The sequence below is a fragment of the Aulonocara sp. 'chitande type north' Nkhata Bay genome, linkage group LG13, assembly GCF_057382095.1.
Source record: "Aulonocara sp. 'chitande type north' Nkhata Bay isolate Kocher_YH1m ecotype deep benthic linkage group LG13, A_spYH_male_GT1.1, whole genome shotgun sequence".
NCBI classification, from domain to species: Eukaryota; Metazoa; Chordata; class Actinopteri; order Cichliformes; family Cichlidae; genus Aulonocara; species Aulonocara sp. 'chitande type north' Nkhata Bay.
The window spans coordinates 15,075,882-15,097,689 of NC_141356.1; the positions used below are offsets into that span (position 1 = coordinate 15,075,882).

Sequence of the window (21,808 nt, forward strand, 5' to 3'; positions counted from 1 at the left end):
AGCAAGCAAAAGTGAGAAGTCAATGAAAAATAAAGTGATGGTGCCTTGGTGTGATGTAACTGTGGTAACTGTTGCCAAGGATACTCTACAAACTCCACTGGTGACTTTGTGAGATGCTCCAACGCTTTGGTCTCCACAAAAGACGACATGTGGTAACAGCGGGCTGCCTCTACACAAACACACACAAAAATGAGAACACACGCATTTCTGAGCAATTAGTTTGGTTTCAAACTTCCTGCATCTACAGAAAGTTAACAAATTGAAGGAATTGGATGAACCCATTGGTCTCTATGTGGGGTGGCTCAGTTATTTTGTGGGGGCCACTTTACTGACACGTTTTTGCTCTTTTAGAGGGACATGTCAGTGTAAGTGTCTGAGTAATTACCTTTATCCTACAATTAAAGGTGCCTCTTCCAAGAGGACAAAGTGTTCACTGAATGGTTTGATGAGAATTAATATGATGTAAATCCTGTGCTATGATCTTCACAGTCACCAGATCTTAACCAAACTGATAAATTATGGGAGGACTGAGGTGTTAAGTGTTCAACATGACTGTGTATAGATGCGATTGCAGAGCTTTGCAGATATGAGCTGCAGGTCTGTAGCAACCACAGGGCAGTGTCAAAATATGTGGTACAACCATAAAAATTGCCTACTTTTGCTTATGACTGGCTGGCTATAGTTCACTGAGAGAAAGAAGTCTTGTTTGATTTTTTAAAAAGTTTTTATATTATATTATGGCAATGTTTTTCTCCCTTTGAGGGACTGTTTTCAACAGATTCATCCATGTGTTTTATTACTGGCATCAAGCTACGCACTGGTAGCTCAGTTTTATTCACACAGCAGTTACATTTTATATTGTAAAGAAAAACATCAGTATCTACAAGAAAAGCCTACAATTAGATGGTCCCCTGTGAGCAAGCACCTGGCAACAGTGGGGGGGGGAAAAGTCCTTTTTAACAGGAAGAAACCTGTGGCAGAACCCAGCTCAGGGAGGCGAGAAAAGAGAATAGATAAAATAGAAAGAATGAAAAGAGGAGACAGACAAAGAGAAGAGAAGGAAGAATTCCCACAATCACTCTCTCTGCACAGCCACAGACCCACACGCATAAACAACAACATGGGACAGTGAATCCTGATTTACACAACTCTCTCCACCACCATCGCCTAAACACCAAATGAAGATCTATCTTCTGGGAATTATGTTGTTCCATTCTTCCAGTAGAGTTTCAGAGACTTGAAAGATTCATCCCAACCCTGAAATTTTCTAGACATGTCTTTTGAACGTAAAAACACAGATCTACAACCCAGTTGGATCAGATATTTAGGGGTTTTCAATTTACTAGCTCCCTATGCCAAACTCACAACATGAGCATAGTGCAGGTAACTATGGGCTGGGATCATGTGACCTGCCTATTGAAAGCTCTACTTAGGTTGAATTCCAGCAGTCAAAACACATTTGGCCCTGAATAGCTCCTGCTGTGTGTAAAACATTGACCTGATCCCCTCTTCACACATTATCATCTATTAAAACTGATTAAGTCACTTTGTGTTGAGTTATCCTTTCATTTGTCACCTGACTTTACTTTAGATAACAATTTTAATAAAAAAAAAATCTCTCTTAGTTAATTTCACACCCTATTTCGTGAACACAGTGAAGGCCAAACTTATGCATTATATCATTTATATTGAGTTACAGTGGATATCACTACAAAATAACATATCTATAGTGAGCTTTTCTTACTCTTGGAGGCTTCGAAGGAGTTGAACTTGGTAGGCTGGACGTAGTTAACCAGAGTTGACATTTCCTCTGTTGCCACTGCTTCCCGCTCAGCTGAGCCCTGCAATAAACGACAGAAGGAATAAAGTATAAGCGTCACACATCCAAAGCATAGTTTCAATGAGATGAGACACATCTTTTTCCATAACATCTGGAGGGAACAGCAGCTGTCATTTGAAGCAGACATTTTCATTGTTTGCAGTCCTGCATTTCTCTGCACAGCACTTAGTAACAAAAAGAATGGCAGCAGCAACAGAATCTGACAGCAAACACTAATACCAACACAACAATAAAAATATACAGCAAAATGAAATCCATCGACTTTTTAAACACAAATACACAAACACTTGTGCACACACTCTATGTCCGACCTGCTTTTCATTTCATTTTTTGTTTATTATCCTGCTACTTTTTGTTGTGCTTATTTATTTTTTTCAACCTTTCACTTTCGTCGGTGTAATGAATTCTGTCTTTCTGTCTCAACACCTAACACACTTGTCTGGTCTGTTTGATATCTCTTGCCACATTATGTCTCTTCTACTTTTATTCATTTACAGTCAGCATCATCTGAAACTTAAAGGGGAACTCTGACATCAAATGCATATCAAAGACTGTTTACAGCTCCTGGGGAGTGCTTTAAAACAAAGTGAAAAACACGCACGTTATATAAAACCTCTGGTGGCTCTAAACAGAGTTGCATAAAATCTGATAAATGGCCTTAGGTGATTTCACTCAAGACAGCGAGTTTAAAAGTTAGAAAGAAGGGAGCTTACCAGACCTTTGAAGCCAGCTGATCACTTTTGCTCAAGGCTACATTAGCTTTTGATACATGCAGTGCAATAAATTCCCCAGTAGCAAAGATAGAGGTAGAACAAAGTATATTTAGATGCATATATTTAGATATATGTTATAATCTATAACATATATAGAGGTGTCAAAGCTCCTCATTAATGGTACTAAAGGGTACATTAGGCGTACTAAAACAATATCAAACAGGTGATTTTGTATTTTCTTTTGCAGTGAGGTGCTGTGTGTGCACAGCACGATCTCATCTTCTATAAAAATTAATAATTACTGCAACAAAACTTTTTTGTGATGCCAAAGCTTGGAAGAAAGCACAATTAAAAAGGCTTTTAAATACATATTTAATGCCGTTAAATGGTTTATTTTACTGGAAAGCAGGATGTTTTCCTAAATCTATTTCCTCTGTGCTGTACTTTGTTATAATTTAATGCAGATACACAGAAAGAATAAAGGCTGAGAGAGCAGCACTAAGAACTCATCACAGAGTGGGCATTAACAGCAACAGATATGAATCTGTCTGGGATGAAAGTGGGTTGCAAAAGGGCTTGCAGATATGCAGAAATTGTCGACAGGCTGAAGCAACTTCAGTTGCACTATGATATCGCAATACAATGGCTGGTCAATTGCAGTGATTTTGTGGGAACAACATTAGTATGATGCTCTAGCAAAACCAACATCCTGGTTTCAGACACACTGTATAACCCCCAGTCAGATAAAATGATAGTAAAGTAATGCTACATAAGTGCAGTCACCTTATTAACAAAAACTGTGAAAACAGAGGAAAATGCACGAATGGTACAGATACGGAATAAACCACAAGAACCACTGGAGAGACAACAGAAAAAATAAAGCACAAGCAACAGCAAAAAAAAAAGAAAAAAAAAAAAAAAAAAGCAAGTGTTCACAACAACCCACAACAACAACAATATTCAGGGTTCAGAACAAGATTAACAATGACAATGGCTTAAAGAATAAACAGCAAAACCATGAAAATAAACAGCACTTGTAAACATTAACGAATGGCGACAGCAGTGAGGGTGACCCTCTGTCAGCTCTGTTCGATGTCACCACTGACCTTTTTACCATCATCATCTTCATCATCATCATCTTCCTCACTCTCAGCTTCCATCTCTGTTAAAATTAAACAAGTCTTCATCATCTCTTCATCTCTTTGTCTTTTTTTTTTTCAGATATAAACGGCCAGAATAACACAGTTATTCAGCTGACACAAGAACAGGATTTGCATTCTGCTTTTCAAGCAGAATGCAAATAAAATACCCTCACATAAATACTTCAGTTTAATGAGATGTGTCCTAAAGCTGGTGAAAAGAGCTAGAGACTGTATTCACTGGAGGAAACTTAGCCTGTGAACTGCTAATCAGGTGAGATTGATATAATCATCCAGGAATTATCCATTAACATGACTGTTTGGTAACAATTTAGCATATGCCTGAGAGCAAGGACAACAGATTTTCTCCTGAGCTGTACAATAAAATCTGTGCACAAATAAACTAATAATAGATAATCATGCACAGCATCTGAGAAACACATGACAATGGCAAATTTGTGCACCAAAGAGCAGAATATAAATCAAGCAGATAGTGGAAGGAGTTTAAACAGCCCTGTGCTTTAACTTCTCTGGTGCTGATTATTCAGCCCACTCAGGCAGTCGTTGTCTAAAGGGTCACGGCCACTGTATGAGCATGGACTTCAGTAAAGATGCTGGTCTGATCTTCATTCACGGTTGTGCTCTCAATTACTGTCCTGTTTTCAGAATCTGCATGTCAAACATGTCAATAAGGCTCCCTCATTTCCCTCTGCTCTGCTATTTAATTGCTGAAAAGAGCTTCAGACCTCATCTGGGATGTCCTGCTCATTAAGCATCCCTGATGAGGTGGAGTAGATAATACTTTGGGCCAAAGGATTTTACAAAAAGTCATGATGGAAATTGTGGTTTAAAGAAATGTGCTGTCCTCTGATAGTGACCTTTCAGAAAACTAAACACTACAAAATGATTTGGGGCAGTAATCACATTATTTTTCCTGGGTCTTTAAAACAAATTTCTCAGGGACAGTGCTGAAGCTCCAGCCACTGCGCCTTTTCCCAATGATGCTGATTACCCGATGACTCATGTTTGTGAGGACATACGCCTGCTGAATGTGAAAACACTTTGAAAGACACACAGTGAAAGCGTTTTTTGGACATCTGATGCCCTTAAGTTACAGCCAAAATATGCCTGTGTTTTTAACATTTCTCCAGCCCCGTGCAGCTGTTGAAACCACAGAAGAATTTACTGTCTGTCGTATTTTTTTATACAAAGGCTGTCGCAGTTGAATACATTTCACTTGGATTTCTGGGCTGAAAAAAAGTCCTTTTGTCTTTGTGTCTTACCTCCTGTGTTGTTGCTAGGAGACACTGGTTCATTGCTCTGATTGGCAGGTTGGTCCGTCAGTCTCTTTGTGTCTGTGTTATTGGAAGGTTTGTGGGATTTCTTGTTCTTGATGAGAATTTTGCCCATCAGCTCCTGAGGACTGGGCAGAGGGACACCTGGCTCCAGCTGCAAATACACACAATAGAAGAGAAAAAAAAGACAGAAAAGAGAGAAATTAATTTAAACTGCAGTCTGATCACAAAATAGACACTTTGAACACTTTCACGTGTCAGTATTTCTTACAGGGTATTTGTCCAGAGGGTCAATCAGAAGAGCTTCTCCAAAAATGGATCGACAGTATTCAGCCATTTTAGCCTGCTGCTTCAACCTGATAGATGGGTAAATGGAAAATTACAGATATAAACAAAAAGACCTTATGATTCAATCAGGATATTAAAAAACATAAATAATGAGATTCTCACGAGTCCACGTGGTTTTCAAAAGACAGGATCACAGGGAAGGGTGAGGTCTTGAAGGCGCATTCTGCAATAGCTTCAATCACCTCCTAGAAAATGAAAGACAAAAACACATTGCAAAGTGGCTTGCAGATATTCAGAAACTCAAGGCAGGTTTTTTAGGGAAGACCTTACATATTTAAGTAAGATAGTGTGATGAATCTATTACAACAGCATGGCTTCGTAGTAGAAGAGCCCTGTTAAACTGGCCATCCCACAGTCCAGACCGTGAACGGCTGAAATCATTTGGCACATCATGAAACAAAAATTACAGAGTCAGGACTGTTGAACATCTAGAATCCTATGTGAGACAAAAGTCCAGCAACGGTCTGGACGTGCAGATTACCACTTTATTGAGACATGATTCTGCCTCTTCTTACAATAGTACATTTTGTCAGTTTCATTTGACAAGTTTTCTATGTAGTATTGTGAATAAAATATGGGGTGTCTGCAATGCTATAGTTATTGTGAATTCTTAGGGCCATGATAATCATGCACACCAATAGTACAACAATCCCTCAGAGAAAATGAATGTTTTTAGCCTGCTTTTAAAAGTTAATGGTTGACACATTTGATGTATTCTAGCAAACAGGACCATTCAAAACAAACACAAGTTGGCCTCTTTAACAAGCAGAAGATCTAAGCCAGATGACTAAGAGGTTGCAATTAGCTCTTAAACAGTCCAGAATCATTGCAGATGGCTTGGCATTTTCATTCAGCCACAAAAACAATGTGAGCAATCAAATTCAGAAGGTTTAATCCAAATCTATTTATATTTATATTTCAACAGCACCGAGACAATTATTGTACACGTTACAACATTATACACAAAAAACCCCAATAACTGCCCTATGAGCAAATGCTTGGCGAGAGTGTGGAGAAAAAAAAATCCTTTAAACAGGAAGATGTCCAGCAGAAACTGCTTGAGGGAGGGGCAGCCATCTGCTATGACCGCTTTGGGTGACTGGGAAGCAAAGAGAGAAAAGAAGAGCATATAGACCAAACAACCAAGAGGATTAAGACGAACCTTCTGGAGAGAAAACACAACATTGTACCAAACATTTGCTTAAATGGCTTCCTAAATGTGCACTCTTAACTTGCATGATTTAATTCCCACTTAGACACACCTTAAAGGAGATTTCTGAAGTCATGGTGAATCCATGAGTGATGACAGGTTCCTCCTCAGCAGTCCGTCCTTTCCACACATCCAATTCCACACAGCGGCACCCGGCCAACAGAACTTGCCTGTACATTTCTACTGAGGAGCTCCCGGCCAGCTGGCCCGCTGAAACACAAGGACAAGAACAAATGATGCAAAACAAGGCTATAGATTTAAATACAAAGCTACTTCCTGGAAGTAAGTCTGTGTAGGCTCTCAGTCACTGAGGTCATGGTAGACTTGAGGACTTGAAAAGAAGGAAATTACTTCTTTTTGCTTTGTTAGAATGTTTCATCTCTCATCCAAGAGTCTTCTTTGGTTCTAAAACAACTCATGAAGAGTCCCAGGTATTTAAAACATAGCAGGATTGCCCCTTAGGATGTGATCCCGAAGGTTGTTCGTCCATTTATCGTATGAATAGTCACATAAGCCAAGATGTGAAAGAATGCATGGATTATTAGTGTCACACCTTGTCTCCTTGTGTAATAGATAACCAGTTCCGTCAAATATTTTTTCTAACTGTTGGACAAGCAGGGAGTTTGCATGCTTATAGAAGCAGAAGAAGCAGGAGACACTTGAATCCCACCAGGCCACGATTCCAAGCTCTCTTTTTAGGCCATCTCGTTTTAGACTCAGGTGCAACAGGCCTCAGGTCTGTGCATAATTTTGATGAAACTGAAAAATGTTATGTGCGTGTTAAGTCGTTTTGTGTCCCATATCCTTTATGTCTTCATTAATGCTCAGCCTATTTGGAAAAATCTGGATGAGATCTGCATTTGGCTCATTTACATGCCATTAAAGTGCTTTTGTTGCTGCAAATGCATACTTTTTGTTTAGCAGAGGTATTTTTCTGGGATGTTGTTTAGCTCAGTGTCACTCTGAAAAACTATAATGGCTCTCTTAGTAGAGCTGTGTGTTCCCCCGATACACTGCTTTGTTGGCAGAATTAAACTGTCAACTTGAAGAAGACTTTGGACGTATTTGAGTCGCAACTAATAAAAAAGTTTGGTAATTCACCTTTTCTCCTGTTTGCATCAGTTGTTAATTGAACAGACAAATATTTTATTTTCTTCACGCTCACACATTTAAATCAACTCATTTGTTCTCTCCCAAGAAGTTGCCAATGCCTATCAAAGAGAATGTATTTGGATCAGACCGGTGATGGAAAGTAATGGATTTATTGCTGAGCTTTTAGGACTTGTGCATGCGTACCTGTCAGGTAGGTATTATGCGATGAGTTGATGAAATAGTGAGATATTGGGAAGCTCATGTCTTCAGACTGATCCAGCTTTTCTGGTGGAATGACTCCATTCTCATCACTAGACAGATAACTGGAGAACGCCTGGAGGGAGATCTTGCCTAAAAATATTGTTCACACAAACACAAAAGACAAAAAGTGAGAACCCTATTCCAACAAAAATCAGTTCAGGACAATAAAAACTGGTCACTTTGACTCTTACTTCATTTAGGCGTGATCAAGACAATCTAATGAAGTTGCGAAAGTGAATTTGAAAGTGCCGTAGAGTTTGGTGGCACACAGGCTGGTATTTCAGAAGCTGCTACTCTTTTTTCCCACACAACCATCTCTAGTATTTACAGACAGAAAAGGAGAAAATAGCCAGTGAGCGTCAGCCCTCTATGAAAAAAAAATGCTTTGTACATGCCAGAGGTCAAAGGAGAATGACCAGACTGCTTTGAGCTGAAAGGAAAACAGCAGAACTCAAATAACAGCTCGATACAACTACGGTACATCTCTGAATGCACAACATGTTGAACCTTGAAGCACATTGGCTACTGCAACAGAAAACCACACCACATCAAAAAAACAGGAAAGGATGCTACAGTTCATACAGGCTCACCAAAAGTGGACAACAGAATATTGGAAAAACTTTGCCAGGTCTGGGAAGTCTCAATTTCTACTGTAATATTCCGATGATTGGGTTTGGAAAAAAAAAACATTAAAAGATGGAATCATCCTGCTTTGTATCAACAGCTGCTGTCGGTGGTGTAATTGCGTGTGGGATATTTTCTTGGCACACTTTAATCCCGTTACTACTAAGTTATCAACATTTAAATGCCAGACGAGTTTTGTTGCTGAACATGTCCATCCCTTTATGACCACAATGTGTCCATCTTCTGATAGCTCACAAAGCTCTAATCATCTCAAACTGGTTTCGCCAACAAGACAATGAGTTTACTGTAATCAAGTGGCCTCACATCTGACCTCCCTTGCTGCCTTTTTATTGAGAGACAGTTCACACAAAAAACATCAGAACAAAGCCACGCCCACATGGTTCTAAGACAAGGCATTGTATGTATATGTGTGAACTTCTGTAAGAATGTGTGTGTGTGTGTGTGTGTGTGTGTGTGTGTGCTAAATGTTAGCGTCATAGCATCATTGTCATACTCATTAAACCCCTTTAGTGACTTGTCACCATCCTAGAATAAAGCTTCAGGTTTTTCCTTTTTAATTTCTCAACCCTCCTCTATAATGAATTTTTAATTTCTGATAAGGAAATATAATATAATACGAACATAATCATTTTATTTCTTAGATAGCAGCACTGTTATCTTATGGGTGAAAAACAATCTGTAGTTTATGTTTGATGCAAAGTAGACACCTAAATTTCTTCTAGTAGGATCTACACAAATTACAGAGTAAGTATATAGGTGGGTTAGAAAGGTATTTTTGGATCAACTTGTGTGGGTTTTTATTTTTAACCTCCTAAGACCCGGACTCTTCCATAGCATGCATTTTTAATTTCTCTTTGATATTTGAGCATATTGGGGCCCGATGAATGTAAAAAGAAAGAATTACCAGATTTTTTTTTTACCTTATTTTCGTTTTTATGAAAAATAAGAGCCACATATGAGGATATTTGTTTAAAATTTTGATAGAACAGTAGCAGTATAATGTCCTCGTAAGTGGATATCAGGCTCTTGTAGAGCAAAATTGAGTATTTTGGTCTAAATAACCCAAAATGTGATGTCCACATATGTGGACGCCAGGTCCTAGGAGGTTAAAGTAAAAAAAAAAAACAACAACAAACAAACACATAAAACCTCCAGCAAAATCTGCTTGTCTAAGTGTGTACCTTGCTTTAGTTGTGTCTGGTCATGTTGATACCTCTCCATCGCAGTGTGCGTCTGTGCAGGACGAAGAGGTGGGTAGAGGATTTCATTGAGCCTTGGGTCTCTCTGCTTATTGTTGATGAACTCTGTCATCTGATCGACTGACAGCATCCTATCATTGGCTCCTCTGCAGAGCAGAGAAGAGTCAGGTTGAAAGTCAGAGCATTAGAGGATAAACCTTCTCAGAAATTTGTATGCTGTTTGGGTATTTTTGTGGAACCACTGCTGGAGTGCTGCTTAACCTCATACTCTTGAAAAACAGTTTTTAAAATGGGAAGAGTGCTATTGTATTGGTTTTATCAATTGATTAAATCAATTAAGTTAAATCAATTTGCAAGGGTTTAGAACGTTTGTAGAAACTGGAATACGTCAACATGTTTTTATGTGTGATGAGAAACCACTAGAACAAATGTACAAGTGGTATGCTGCATAAATCTGCCAGTTTTCACATTGTACAGATTTATCTACTGCTTTCCAATGCTAGAAAAAAAAAACAGATACAGAGAATTACTACTACAAGTACAAGTGTAGTACAAGTACTACAAAAATTATAGCTAAACATTTAAATTATTTTATTATTATCATCCTTTATTGATTCCAGTTTCTTCGATGCAGAAATGCCCTGTGATAATATTTGAGAACAACTAGATGATACGCTTCTTTTTTTTAAAATATCAAGTTGTCATTCTAAGTGTGAAGATACGATGTGAAATTTCAGATTGGGCCCATCTCACAGTGGTTCAGGTCTCAGTCACACAGACCTAGAGACCTGTTGGCACTTATCTAGCAACCACCAGTCATGCGGGAAAAGTGTGTATTCTGTGACTAGTAAGCGAGTGGTTGCTGGAGGTTCCTGACAGTCTCGTGCATAACAAACTGGTAGTAAAGAGGTATATGATGAAGCACTGAAAAGCTCCTTGTGATTGCTGTGGTCATTACTAGGCTACAAGTAGTTTGCATAGATGTTTGCAGTTTCACTGTAGCTCAGAGAGAAAAAGGTAGAATGTCTATTTTGCAGAATAGACATTTATTTTCCTAGTGATCAGTGGTCGCCAGGGGGTTGTTGACTGGTCTTAATGAGGTCTTAATCATCATATATTTCCAACTGCATATCAACTTGAAATAAAAAGAAATTGTGACGTATTGTCTTGTTGTTCAAGTAATTAATACAAATAGATTTAGATTTAGACACCTTTCTGGTTCTAGGGACACAATTACATTAAAAAAAACTCCAGGATCAGGATTTAGATCGGCTTCAGAAAGCTAATTACTTCTAACAAACTGGTCCAGTTGCATAACATCGTTGGAAGAGGGGATAGATTAGTTTTAAGAATATGATTACTGCTGCAAAGCTAAAGATCAACCAGTTTGTTCAATCCCTGTCTGTCTGTACAAGTGGGACAGGCGATGAATCACGATTTTTCTGATATCAAAAAAATTGGCCTGAAGCAAATAACAACTTTTCATTTTGTAGAGTAGCTTCTTCATCTTTAATACATCTTTTAGCAGAGTAGAGGTCAGTAGCTGCAGCAAGAGCTCCAGCTCAAGTTATTTTTTGTTTACTTACTGCAGTTTGAAGATGTTCCCAAGCTCAGGACGAGGGCACAGACTATCCAAGAAGTTCCGGTAAACTTCAAGTGTTAAGTCTTCCAGTTTGATGCTGTCACCCTGTCAAATACAAAGAACATGGGCATTAATTATTGATAATGCCAACTGCAAAATATAGTTCAAAACCCTTTTTAAAATGCAACTTTTCCTCCAACATGTCTTCTTCAAAAACAATCTTTCTGTGCTCACAGGAATATTCAATGTGTGATTCATGTAAAATCAACACCACTTTGTTTTGAATTGGAAGTGGCTGCTTGAAAACTTGATGACCCAGATATCTGAGCTTATTTCACCCATCCATGCACTATGAGTCATTCTGGACAAAACCAACAGACAAAAGCTTCAACAGAAAACAGAAAACTGAGAAGAAAGAATAAAGAGAAAAAGAGAGAAAAAAACTAAATACTTTGTGAGTCTAATATGTAGTTATCCATGAAAAGAGAACAGCTTTTCATGTGTGTCTTTCATTCCCTGCCACCTATAATAATCCAAACTAACTGAAGTATTTACCCGTCCATAGGGCAGTTTGCAGCTCTCCAGGGCATTCTCGACTCTTTTTCTGTCCGATGAAAACAGCCGAACAATACTGAAACAGACAGTGGTGCAACAATATTATGATCATTCCACCAACCCAAAACTCATTTTTTTACTTTCCGTAAGAACCTCTACATATTCTTCTCTCCAACTAATGGGCCGACATTTACGGTGCTAATCCTCCATAACGGTTCTTGAAATGCAACTATTCCCCGTGTACGCAATTTCACTTTGGCAAATCTCACCCTCTTCACTTGAGCCCAAAGCTTCGACTGTGCAAACTGTCAAACCGTGCGGGCTTTCTTAAAACTCTACTCCCTCGGCTTCTTAGATATCAGCTGACCTTAATTCGGCTCTCAGTTTGCTTCTAAAATACAGCTTCCTGTCATAACTGTATTATCCATCTCATGCTCTGGCAGTGGTTGATTACCAGGTCAGTGCTGAATTAAGCACCTTCATGAATCCTGTCCCTGTTTTTGCTTCCCCAAGTGCACATGGAATTAAGTTTATTTTTGGAAGCAAGGGACAGGAAAGAGCAAAGTTACAGTTTGTGCGTGTCTCTGAAGATTTCTTCAGGCTAATTCCTCACGTTCCCAACCATATACTGTAACATGTGCCTCAAAGCAAATGCTTGGGTAAAACCACTGAGTGAGGCTTGGGGACCTAATAATCATCAGGAACTCACTTCTTGACAGGAATTCTCCCCTCTGCATTCGGCTGAAGAGTTAACTTGATGTACCTGAAGCAGAAAAATTAGAGGGTGTCAGTTTCAAAGGGTGAAGTAGCAAAAGTGGTCGGGCAAATGGGTCAATGGTGTGTGTGAATGAAGCATTTTGTAAAACCATTAAGATTAAAAGATGTGCAGAAAATAGGTTTCAAAAAGGTGTCAGGAAGCAGCAGGGATGATTAAGTTTATCACAAAAGACTCAGTATTTTTTTTATTAACCTCCAAACTCCACAAATCCACATCTGTGCTTCCCTTTAAGCCATATACTGTTTAATAAAACAAACAAGTGCGTGCAGTGATGAATGTGTGCGTACTCACGCTTTCAGCAGACTCTGGTCTCGGTTGAGATTGTGGCTCAGCAGGTTGGAAGACAGAGAAAACAGTTCCTCACACCACACCTACAAAAAAACGAAACACAAAAACAGTCACACACTGCATCATCATTATCATCACAATTAGTCATGGTCACGGTCGCTTTAATGAGCTCAGCACCTTGGCTTCGTCCTCCTGCGAAGCGATGAAGTTAAGCTGGTTGACGTTTACAAGGTCTGAAGCCGTAACCACGGTAACCATGCGGTTCTCCAGCCTACCAACCAGGTTTCCCACATCGAGCAGCTCCCGCAGCTTAGCCTCCTATTGGATGACACAGAGTGAAAGCTGTCAGTGGAATCAGAGCCACGAGGGAGGCATGCACTGTAGAGAGGAGACGGATGAAAGTGAAGGGACCTGGAGGGATGCGGGGACGGCTGAGACCATTTGAGGCAGTTTATTTGCATCTATTTTTACCCAGTGTGACATGTTGTTTGCAACATACAGTGTGTTATATGTGTAAAGAGAGTGCAGGCTGAACTTGATAGTAAATCAGGCGATCAAACAGAGAAAGATGTTTTTGTGGAAAGTAAGGAAATAAAAATTATTTAATGTTTGTCACCTTCCTCAAGAGGGGCTCCACATTTTCTCCAGTTTTTCTGACTGAAGAGGGTCTCATCATCGCTCATGCAAGTCTTGAGTTTCCACTTATTTTTTTATTTTCTAGTAAAATGGGAAATAGGCACAGCGACTCATTGAAACTTGTGCAAATATACAGGGAGTGCAGAATTATTAGGCAAATGAGTATTTTGTCCACATCATCCTCTTCATGCATGTTGTCTTACTCCAAGCTTTATAGGCTCGAAAGCCTACTACCAATTAAGCATATTAGGTGATGTGCATCTCTGTAATGAGAAGAGGTGTGGTCTAATGACATCAACACCCTATATCAGGTGTGCATAATTATTAGGCAACGTCCTTTCCTTTGGCAAAACGGGTCAAAAGAAGGACTTGACAGGCTCAGAAAAGTCAAAAATAGTGAGATATCTTGCAGAGGGATGCAGCAGTCTCAAAATTGCAAAGCTTCTGAAGTGTGATCATCGAACAATCAAGCGTTTCATTCAAAATAGTCAACAGGGTCGCAAGAAGCGTGTGGAAAAACCAAGGCGCAAAATAACTGCCCATGAACTGAGAAAAGTCGAGCGTGCAGCTGCCAAGATGCCACTTGCCACCAGTTTGGCCATATTTCAGAGCTGCAACATCACTGGAGTGCCCAAAAGCACAAGGTGTGCAATACTCAGAGACATGGCCAAGGTAAGAAAGGCTGAAAGACGACCACCACTGAACAAGACACACAAGCTGAAACGTCAAGACTGGGCCAAGAAATATCTCAAGACTGGTTTTTCTAAGGTTTTATGGACTGATGAAATGAGAGTGAGTCTTGATGGGCCAGATGGATGGGCCCGTGGCTGGATTGGTAAAGGGCAGAGAGCTCCAGTCCGACTCAGACGCCAGCAAGGTGGAGGTGGAGTACTGGTTTGGGCTGGTATCATCAAAGATGAGCTTGTGGGGCCTTTTCGGGTTGAGGATGGAGTCAAGCTCAACTCCCAGTCCTACTGCCAGTTTCTGGAAGACACCTTCTTCAAGCAGTGGTACAGGAAGAAGTCTGCATCCTTCAAGAAAAACATGATTTTCATGCAGGACAATGCTCCATCACACGCGTCCAAGTACTCCACAGCGTGGCTGGCAAGAAAGGGTATAAGAGAAGAAAAACTAATGACATGGCCTCCTTGTTCACCTGATCTGAACCCCATTGAGAACCTGTGGTCCATCATCAAATGTGAGATTTACAAGGAGGGAAAACAGTACACCTCTCTGAACAGTGTCTGGGAGGCTGTGGTTGCTGCTGCACGCAATGTTGATGGTGAACAGATCAAAACACTGACAGAATCCATGGATGGCAGACTTTTGAGTGTCCTTGCAAAGAAAGGTGGCTATATTGGTCGCTGATTTGTTTTTGTTTTGTTTTTGAATGTCAGAAATGTATATTTGTGAATGTGGAGATGTTATATTGGTGTCACTGGTAAAAATAAATAATTGAAATGGGTATATATTTGTTTTTTGTTGCCTAATAATTATGCACAGTAATAGTCACCTGCACACACAGATATCCCCCTAAAATAGCTAAAACTAAAAACAAACTAAAAACTACTTCCAAAAACATTCAGCTTTGATATTAATGAGTTTTTTGGGTTCATTGAGAACATGGTTGTTGTTCAATAATAAAATTATTCCTGAAAAATACAACTTGCCTAATAATTCTGCACTCTCTGTATATGGAAATACAGTATATAAGGGAAAATCAGAGTCTGTACAATTCTAACAAGGCTGAAAGCCAACACTGGGTATACACAGCAACCTCTATTCTTCAGCGCAGCCTGAATTCTCCTAGGCAAGCTTTCAAGTAGTCTTCAGGAATAGTTCTCCGGGCTTCTTGAGGGAGATTCCTCTTGTTCCAGTCAAGATGATACACGGTGTTTCAATAATGTTGAGGTGCGGGCTCTGGAGAGGCCATTCCTACTATATGCCATCTTACTGATAGTGTTATGTTGTATGTTTTTCTGTCTAAGACTGAAAGTGTGTTTGTGAACACTGCTGCCAGATGCTTTTTAGATGCTACTGTCTGGTTTGTGACTGAAATGCAGTCCCAGGACATGATGGATTCTCCACTGGTTCCATGATCCTCTTGGGGAAACTCCCATAGGGCTTAAAATCTGGGACTCTCCACCAGTTACTCTTAGAACTGAAGAAGCTTCTCTGATGAGAGGTGAAACATCTTCAAGGAAACTTAAAGAAGTCCAGACACTTTTCTTTCCAAGCTCCTTAGACTACCATGACCTGGGTGACTGAGAACCTTCACAGACATTTCAAATTTGGTTTGTGTAATTTGGCACATCTCAGACTTTTCTCCTGGTTCCTTTCTTTGGTTTTTTCTTGACAGCCACCCTTCAATTAATACTATTTCTATGAGACTTTGGGGAACCAATCAACTGTCAGGTGTCAAGTCTTCTACATTTTTATTTTAATTTCTTAAGGACAATACTTTCAGATACTGTTTATCTGTTGTAAATAGTTTTTTGACCTGACGTTTTTTCTTTTGCCCTCCATTTGTTCACTTTCCTCAAATATTTTACGGATACACTATGTACACCAGTCAATAGCTGGAGAATTATTGCTCAAGACCATTTTAAAAAGTACTAAAAAGTCTGGTGCCTTGGAAGCAAAATGTAAGAAATGAGAGGCCAGTTTGGGAGATCAGTATAGTCTTGCATTCTGTTAGTACCATGGTCTGGTGGGTTAAACGTTATGCTTAAATAGTGCTGCCGCATGTGTAGATTTCAGGAAAGTTGAGTTTACATGTCTACCAGTGATTTAAAGCACATCATTCACATTTCCTTAAAGAAGTTTGTTGCCTGATGGCAAAGAGGTCCTGGGTTCAAATCCATCAACCAGACTGGTGCTTTTCTGTGTGCCTGTGTGGGTTCTCTCTGGGTATTCTGGCACCCCACTACATGCATTTTAGGTTAACTGAATCAACATTGCTTGTAGGCTTCAAAGTAATTGTGAATGGTTGTCTGTCTCTTAGCCCTGATGGCAGGTGATCTGCCCAGTGTGTGTATGCCACGAGGTGATGGCACACCAGCCATGTCTCCTTTTGCGTACTTATTGAGGAAAGATGTGAAATCACTGATTTTTAAAAAAAGGTTTTCCAGGGGTTCGGTTTGTTAAATGTTTTTGCGTTTTCCTTTTGTTGCTTCGGTTTAATGTTCAATCTTGTGATTATTCCGTTAAATTCCCTCCTCACATGGTGGCACATCATTTTCAGGATGACAAAGTAAAAGCAGGGGTAGAGGAGGACCAGAGGGAGGAGATTATTAGAGACTTATGAGGCAGTCACAGTAACAATCAAGGATTAAAATCATTAAGAAACCCAGTCAGGCAAATATTATGGCTGCCCTCGAACAAAATACATCAGATGCTTTGCTATTTATGAAAGCAAAGCACAAGTCTTCTATTGAAGTAGGAAGCAAAGCAATAAATATAACATAAACGATAGTAGGTAACAGAAATAAAATCTAAAGTACTTCATGGTAGTACAGAAAGAAAAAAGAGGCAATAAAAAACATCAACTTATTATTAAAGCACGAATGCCGTAATGTCAGCTACAAAAAGTAATGCAAACGTTAAGTCAAATATTAAAAATTTCATGAATAAAACATCACATTCTGCTGCATAAGAGGAGCAACTGTTAGGTGAGAGGTCACTGGCTACAGAGATGCAGTAGGAGGATTGAAAATTGCAATGCAGGAAGGACACAGCATACATTTCACACGTGCAGAGTCAAGTAGAGGTGAATATAAGCAGAGAGATGACAGTACCTTGGGTGTTTTCGTGCTTCTGCCTGTTCTGACATCTTTTACCAGGGTCAGGTCCAACAGCTCTGTGTCCTAATGAAAACACACCCACACATAGAGCACACACACACTCACGCAGTCAGCTGTTATCTGGGAGCTAAAGGCCTCCTGCTGTTTCCTGTTAAGGATTTAAGCCGACCTGGAAAGAAAGTGTGCATGTATGTATGTGTGTGCAATGGTATGCTGTCTTATATGCTTGCTTTTTTCATACCTTTTAAAGGTATCCACCCAGCCTTTGACTATACATTGTATCTCTACAGTTCTTGTGTATGAATACATAACCTTAACATTGGCAAGCCTCTTGATTAACAAAGCTAAAAAAAATAAAATAAATTTCAACATTCTTGGAATTGTGTGTAAAAAAATAAAAACAGCTAATTCCTGAATAGCACACAGTTTGTGCTTCTCATGTATTTTCATACTTTCAGGTGACAAAGCTAACCCCTGGGTTTTTGAACGTCTGGGTGGCCACTTATGATCGCAAGGCGATTGCACAAGTCACCTGATGGGAAGCAATCTGTCTCCAAATAATCACGGTCCAACTCAGACTGACTCACTCTCAAACAGGTTGGGGAGGCTTTGCAAGTAATTGATGTCTAATTTATGAACACTGACAGTTTGCCAATGTGTTGCAACCAATCTGAATCAGTCTGTGCTGCTGAGTGCAACTTGTCTGCTGTTCATGTCTTTGCAGCAGCTGACTCGACTCAGCTGGTTGACAAACTAGCTGTATTTTGGTTATATCCTGAAATAAAAGCTGGAATGCTGAGTGTTTATGCCATTCTGCAGTTAAATCACCATCTTGCAGCAACTACCTCATTATTTGTGGAGGCCTTTATTAATATTTGTTTCAAATCTATGTGGTTCTGATTTGACTGACTTTGAATGTAAGTATTTACTGTACTTTTCTGTTTAATGCAAATTTCTCTGTATGTAGATGGCAACAGAGTTGCTATTTTCACTGCTTTATCACAATAAATCATCATATTATCACAAAAAGTTTGCATGTAATTACCAACCTGTTGCTATTTAACTGTAAGCTAACTCAGACTGATATCTGACCAAGTCAGTGTAACTATCATTTGAAGACAGGAACTGGCTGTGAGTGGTCACAAACTTCAAAGCAACCATTTCAAAGGTAAGAAAACTGTAAAATCATTACACATGGTGGGAATCATTTTGGCTCTGCTATGATCTCCAACTGCAGCATTTAGTATATCTTTTTCTCTGCATTCCAAAAACATAACTGGTTATTGTTAGCACAGTGAACCTGAATGTTGTAAATATGTATGCAGTTTCTGTAGTAGATAAAGGTCACAGACAAGATTATGTGGAAGCAAGATATTTAGCATCTTATAGCAAAACATAACATAGCATAGCAAAAACAGATCAGACTAACAGCTAGACTGTATTGGTTATATTTTTGTGTATAAAAAAATAATAAAATTGCTTCACAGGTGCACAAAAAATGATTCAGACAACATTTAATCAAACTTAAAATGGAAAATTAATTTAAAAAACCAATCTTCATTAGCAAATTAATTTAGTCAAATGTGCATAAAATAAGAAGGTAATGAAACATTTAATGATTCATCTTTGATTCAGAATCTAGTCTGAAAAAAGTTCCAGTTTTAATGACTGAAATACTGAATATTGATGAGTCACCAAATCAATTAATGTCACTTTTTGAGGTTTCAAGCTTAATTTGTTCCTCATCGTTTAATATCTACAGCCAGTCTAAGAGAATTATATCTAAGACAGCTGATTTTTGTGCTTAACCTTGTTTTGGTCGGTCCAGTAGAGGTAAAATCCATGTGGATCCACATGCAGAGTCACTGGAGTGACAGTGGACAAATCCTAGGGAGACAGGTGGAGAGAATGAAAATAACCGTAAAACATCATAAAAACTCAAGCGAAAAATCATTTACGTAGCTAATGCACTCATAAAAATGTTCTACTTTCTACTTGGTAGGGCGAGAAAATTATGTAAGAATACACTTGTCTGTGGTGGCATGAAGTGATAGTGATTCATACTGTAAGTGTCCAGAATCTTATTTTACTACTCACTACAGCGTGACCTCTTTTAACCAGGGAACACTAAGCGATTTCATTTTCATGTTACAGAAGTTCTTTTCAGCTGTCATAACACTAACTATCTATCCATATTAACCCACCATGATAGTTCCTAATTGGCTCTAGGTGGATTCAGACAGAGCAGCTCTTCTGATGTTTTGCTGTTTGAAAAGTCATAGCATTTTATACACAGCAGGTGTCTCAGAGGACCGGTTTCTGTGGCTAATTACTGGTTAAAAATAAAAGCACCTTGAAGCCTGGTGTAAATATCTGGTATTGAATGGACAAAAATAATACTTACTAAGTATTTTTTATATGGGGTTAAGCAGTTTGAATCCCCCAAATTATTTGATAAACTGATGTTTTGAAGCTTGCAGCCAAATTGAATATGCTTCAAGGGAGTGCAAAGATTTGTGACTATGTAAAGCTTTGAATCTATACAGTTTAGTAAAAGTTTAATCAGAGTGGTTTCAGTTGCTTTTCTGCAAAACAGAGATAGGGTTGGAGTGACTTTATTACAGGTACTGATGGAATCTTTTAACAGTTTCAGTTGCCATGAATCAAACAAAAAGGTTCAAAAGATTTAATGTGACAGATCAAAAATAAGTTAATAATCAAAAATAAAGCAACTTAAGCTGTACAAAATCAATAATAACAGCAAAAAAGTCTAAATATCGAACAACACAAACATGCCAGTGACGCCAGAAGAAGACAGCATAGCATCAAAAATTAAAGCTGAAATTTGTCATTTTTGCAAAGTTGGTGAAGCAAACTTAAGACTTCTTTATAAAGTTGATTAACCTGCAGCTTTTGTAACCGGGGAGCTGTGACTTATAGTTATAGTTACAACAAGACAATTCAACCAAAAGGTTTTAGACATCATATCATATTGACAGTATATGTTAAATTGAATCCAATATTTTTGCTGGTTCAGTAATAGGAGATTCAATGAAATAATGAAGGCTACTAAAGGATTATTGTATAATAAAATAATAATAATATTGTTAAGTTGACTAATGCTGTTAAAGATTATAGTTGTAACATTGGTTGCTTTCGACCTCTCGAGTTATAAATATCAACATGTCAGAAATGAGAGAGATGGGAAACTTTGCTGCTTAAATAAATATACCACCAAACTGCATGTCATTAATGTATGATCTGAGCAGAGTGAAGCATGATACCATGCAGCTCAACTCATCTGCTTAAACTAGCTCACCGGCTTTGCTTCTTCCTATTCCATACCAGCACGGATTGGACTGATTTCTCTCCACTTTCAAATCTTTTGTTCTCATTGTCCTAGAACACTGAATCTTCCTAAAAGGGCACACACAAACAAAGACTATGGCATGCCAGTGCCTTCTCATCCCGGGGCTTGTAATGCTACATTTTACTGGATGCCTCCATGCTATGCGTAATGTGTCCTTTGTTGTTGGTACCTTGACACGGACTTGAAAACAATCTTGTCTGAGGCACAGGAATAAGATGTTCCAATACAATTTAATGTTACATCTAATTAATATAGTGCTGTCCACCTTCTTATAAGCTAAACCTTAATTGATTTGATGCTCAAACCCAACAGCTGTATTATCTGTGTGCAGAACAAGAGCAGGGAGGTGTGAAACAGTGACAGTTTCCCACTTCCAGCATGAATCTTTTGCATCTTTCACAGCTGCACACAGTAGTGAAGGCTTTAGCCTAACAAGGTTCTGGACTCAGTTACTGTGAATTGATATCAGTTTTGTACTTCTACAAAACTGCTCAAACTGTTTTGTTAATATGTAAAAATTATTAACAGGAACAGAGATCTATTTAGGTATTAGTTAAATGAAAACCATAAAAAATGCCTGGCACATAGGTTAATTGGGCTGCTGCTTTATACTATACACTGCCAGAAAACCAGTACATGGTTAGGGTTAGGAAAAGAGTATAGGTAAAACACACCCACTTGAAAAAAGTAGCTCATACTATTGACATGTGGGCTAACTTGCGTATAATCGACCCATACACCCGCATGAAATGATGCCCCAGGGACAACTGGAAAGGTTAATGTAGTTTGGCAGCTTGTAGCCATGACAGGCAAAATATCCGTTAGCAAAGTAAAAGGGTATAGGCTACTGAAATAAACTAATCCCCTCTTTGAGGAAAGCAGCTGAAATCAATACCAACAGAAGCTAAGGGCACTGATGACCAATTCAGATTCCTTTATTGTCATTCAGTCAATACATCACAAGTGCATTGCTGAACAAACTTACAAGCACAGAAAAATCACAATAAAACAGAACCAGGTTTAAAAAATCTGTCTATTAACCACTGAATAATGG

General features: G+C 38.8%; 1 protein-coding gene across 1 annotated transcript in view; it reads right to left on the reverse strand.

The window, feature by feature from the left end:
* The window catches only part of LOC147315867 (1-phosphatidylinositol 4,5-bisphosphate phosphodiesterase beta-1-like), a 37,760-nt gene that overhangs the window by 13,732 nt on the left and 2,220 nt on the right, over nt 1-21,808 (reverse strand). The window contains exons 2-17 of the mRNA XM_086258836.1: nt 19,194-19,271; nt 17,379-17,447; nt 13,123-13,263; nt 12,949-13,028; nt 12,589-12,642; nt 11,880-11,955; nt 11,329-11,429; nt 9,725-9,888; nt 7,842-7,988; nt 6,598-6,755; nt 5,438-5,520; nt 5,259-5,343; nt 4,976-5,141; nt 3,660-3,715; nt 1,745-1,841; nt 85-169 (exon numbers count right to left, since the gene is read on the reverse strand). Coding sequence (XP_086114962.1) covers nt 85-169; nt 1,745-1,841; nt 3,660-3,715; nt 4,976-5,141; nt 5,259-5,343; nt 5,438-5,520; nt 6,598-6,755; nt 7,842-7,988; nt 9,725-9,888; nt 11,329-11,429; nt 11,880-11,955; nt 12,589-12,642; nt 12,949-13,028; nt 13,123-13,263; nt 17,379-17,447; nt 19,194-19,271 — 1,640 coding nt within the window. The remainder of the gene's footprint in view (nt 1-84; nt 170-1,744; nt 1,842-3,659; nt 3,716-4,975; nt 5,142-5,258; nt 5,344-5,437; nt 5,521-6,597; nt 6,756-7,841; nt 7,989-9,724; nt 9,889-11,328; nt 11,430-11,879; nt 11,956-12,588; nt 12,643-12,948; nt 13,029-13,122; nt 13,264-17,378; nt 17,448-19,193; nt 19,272-21,808) is intronic.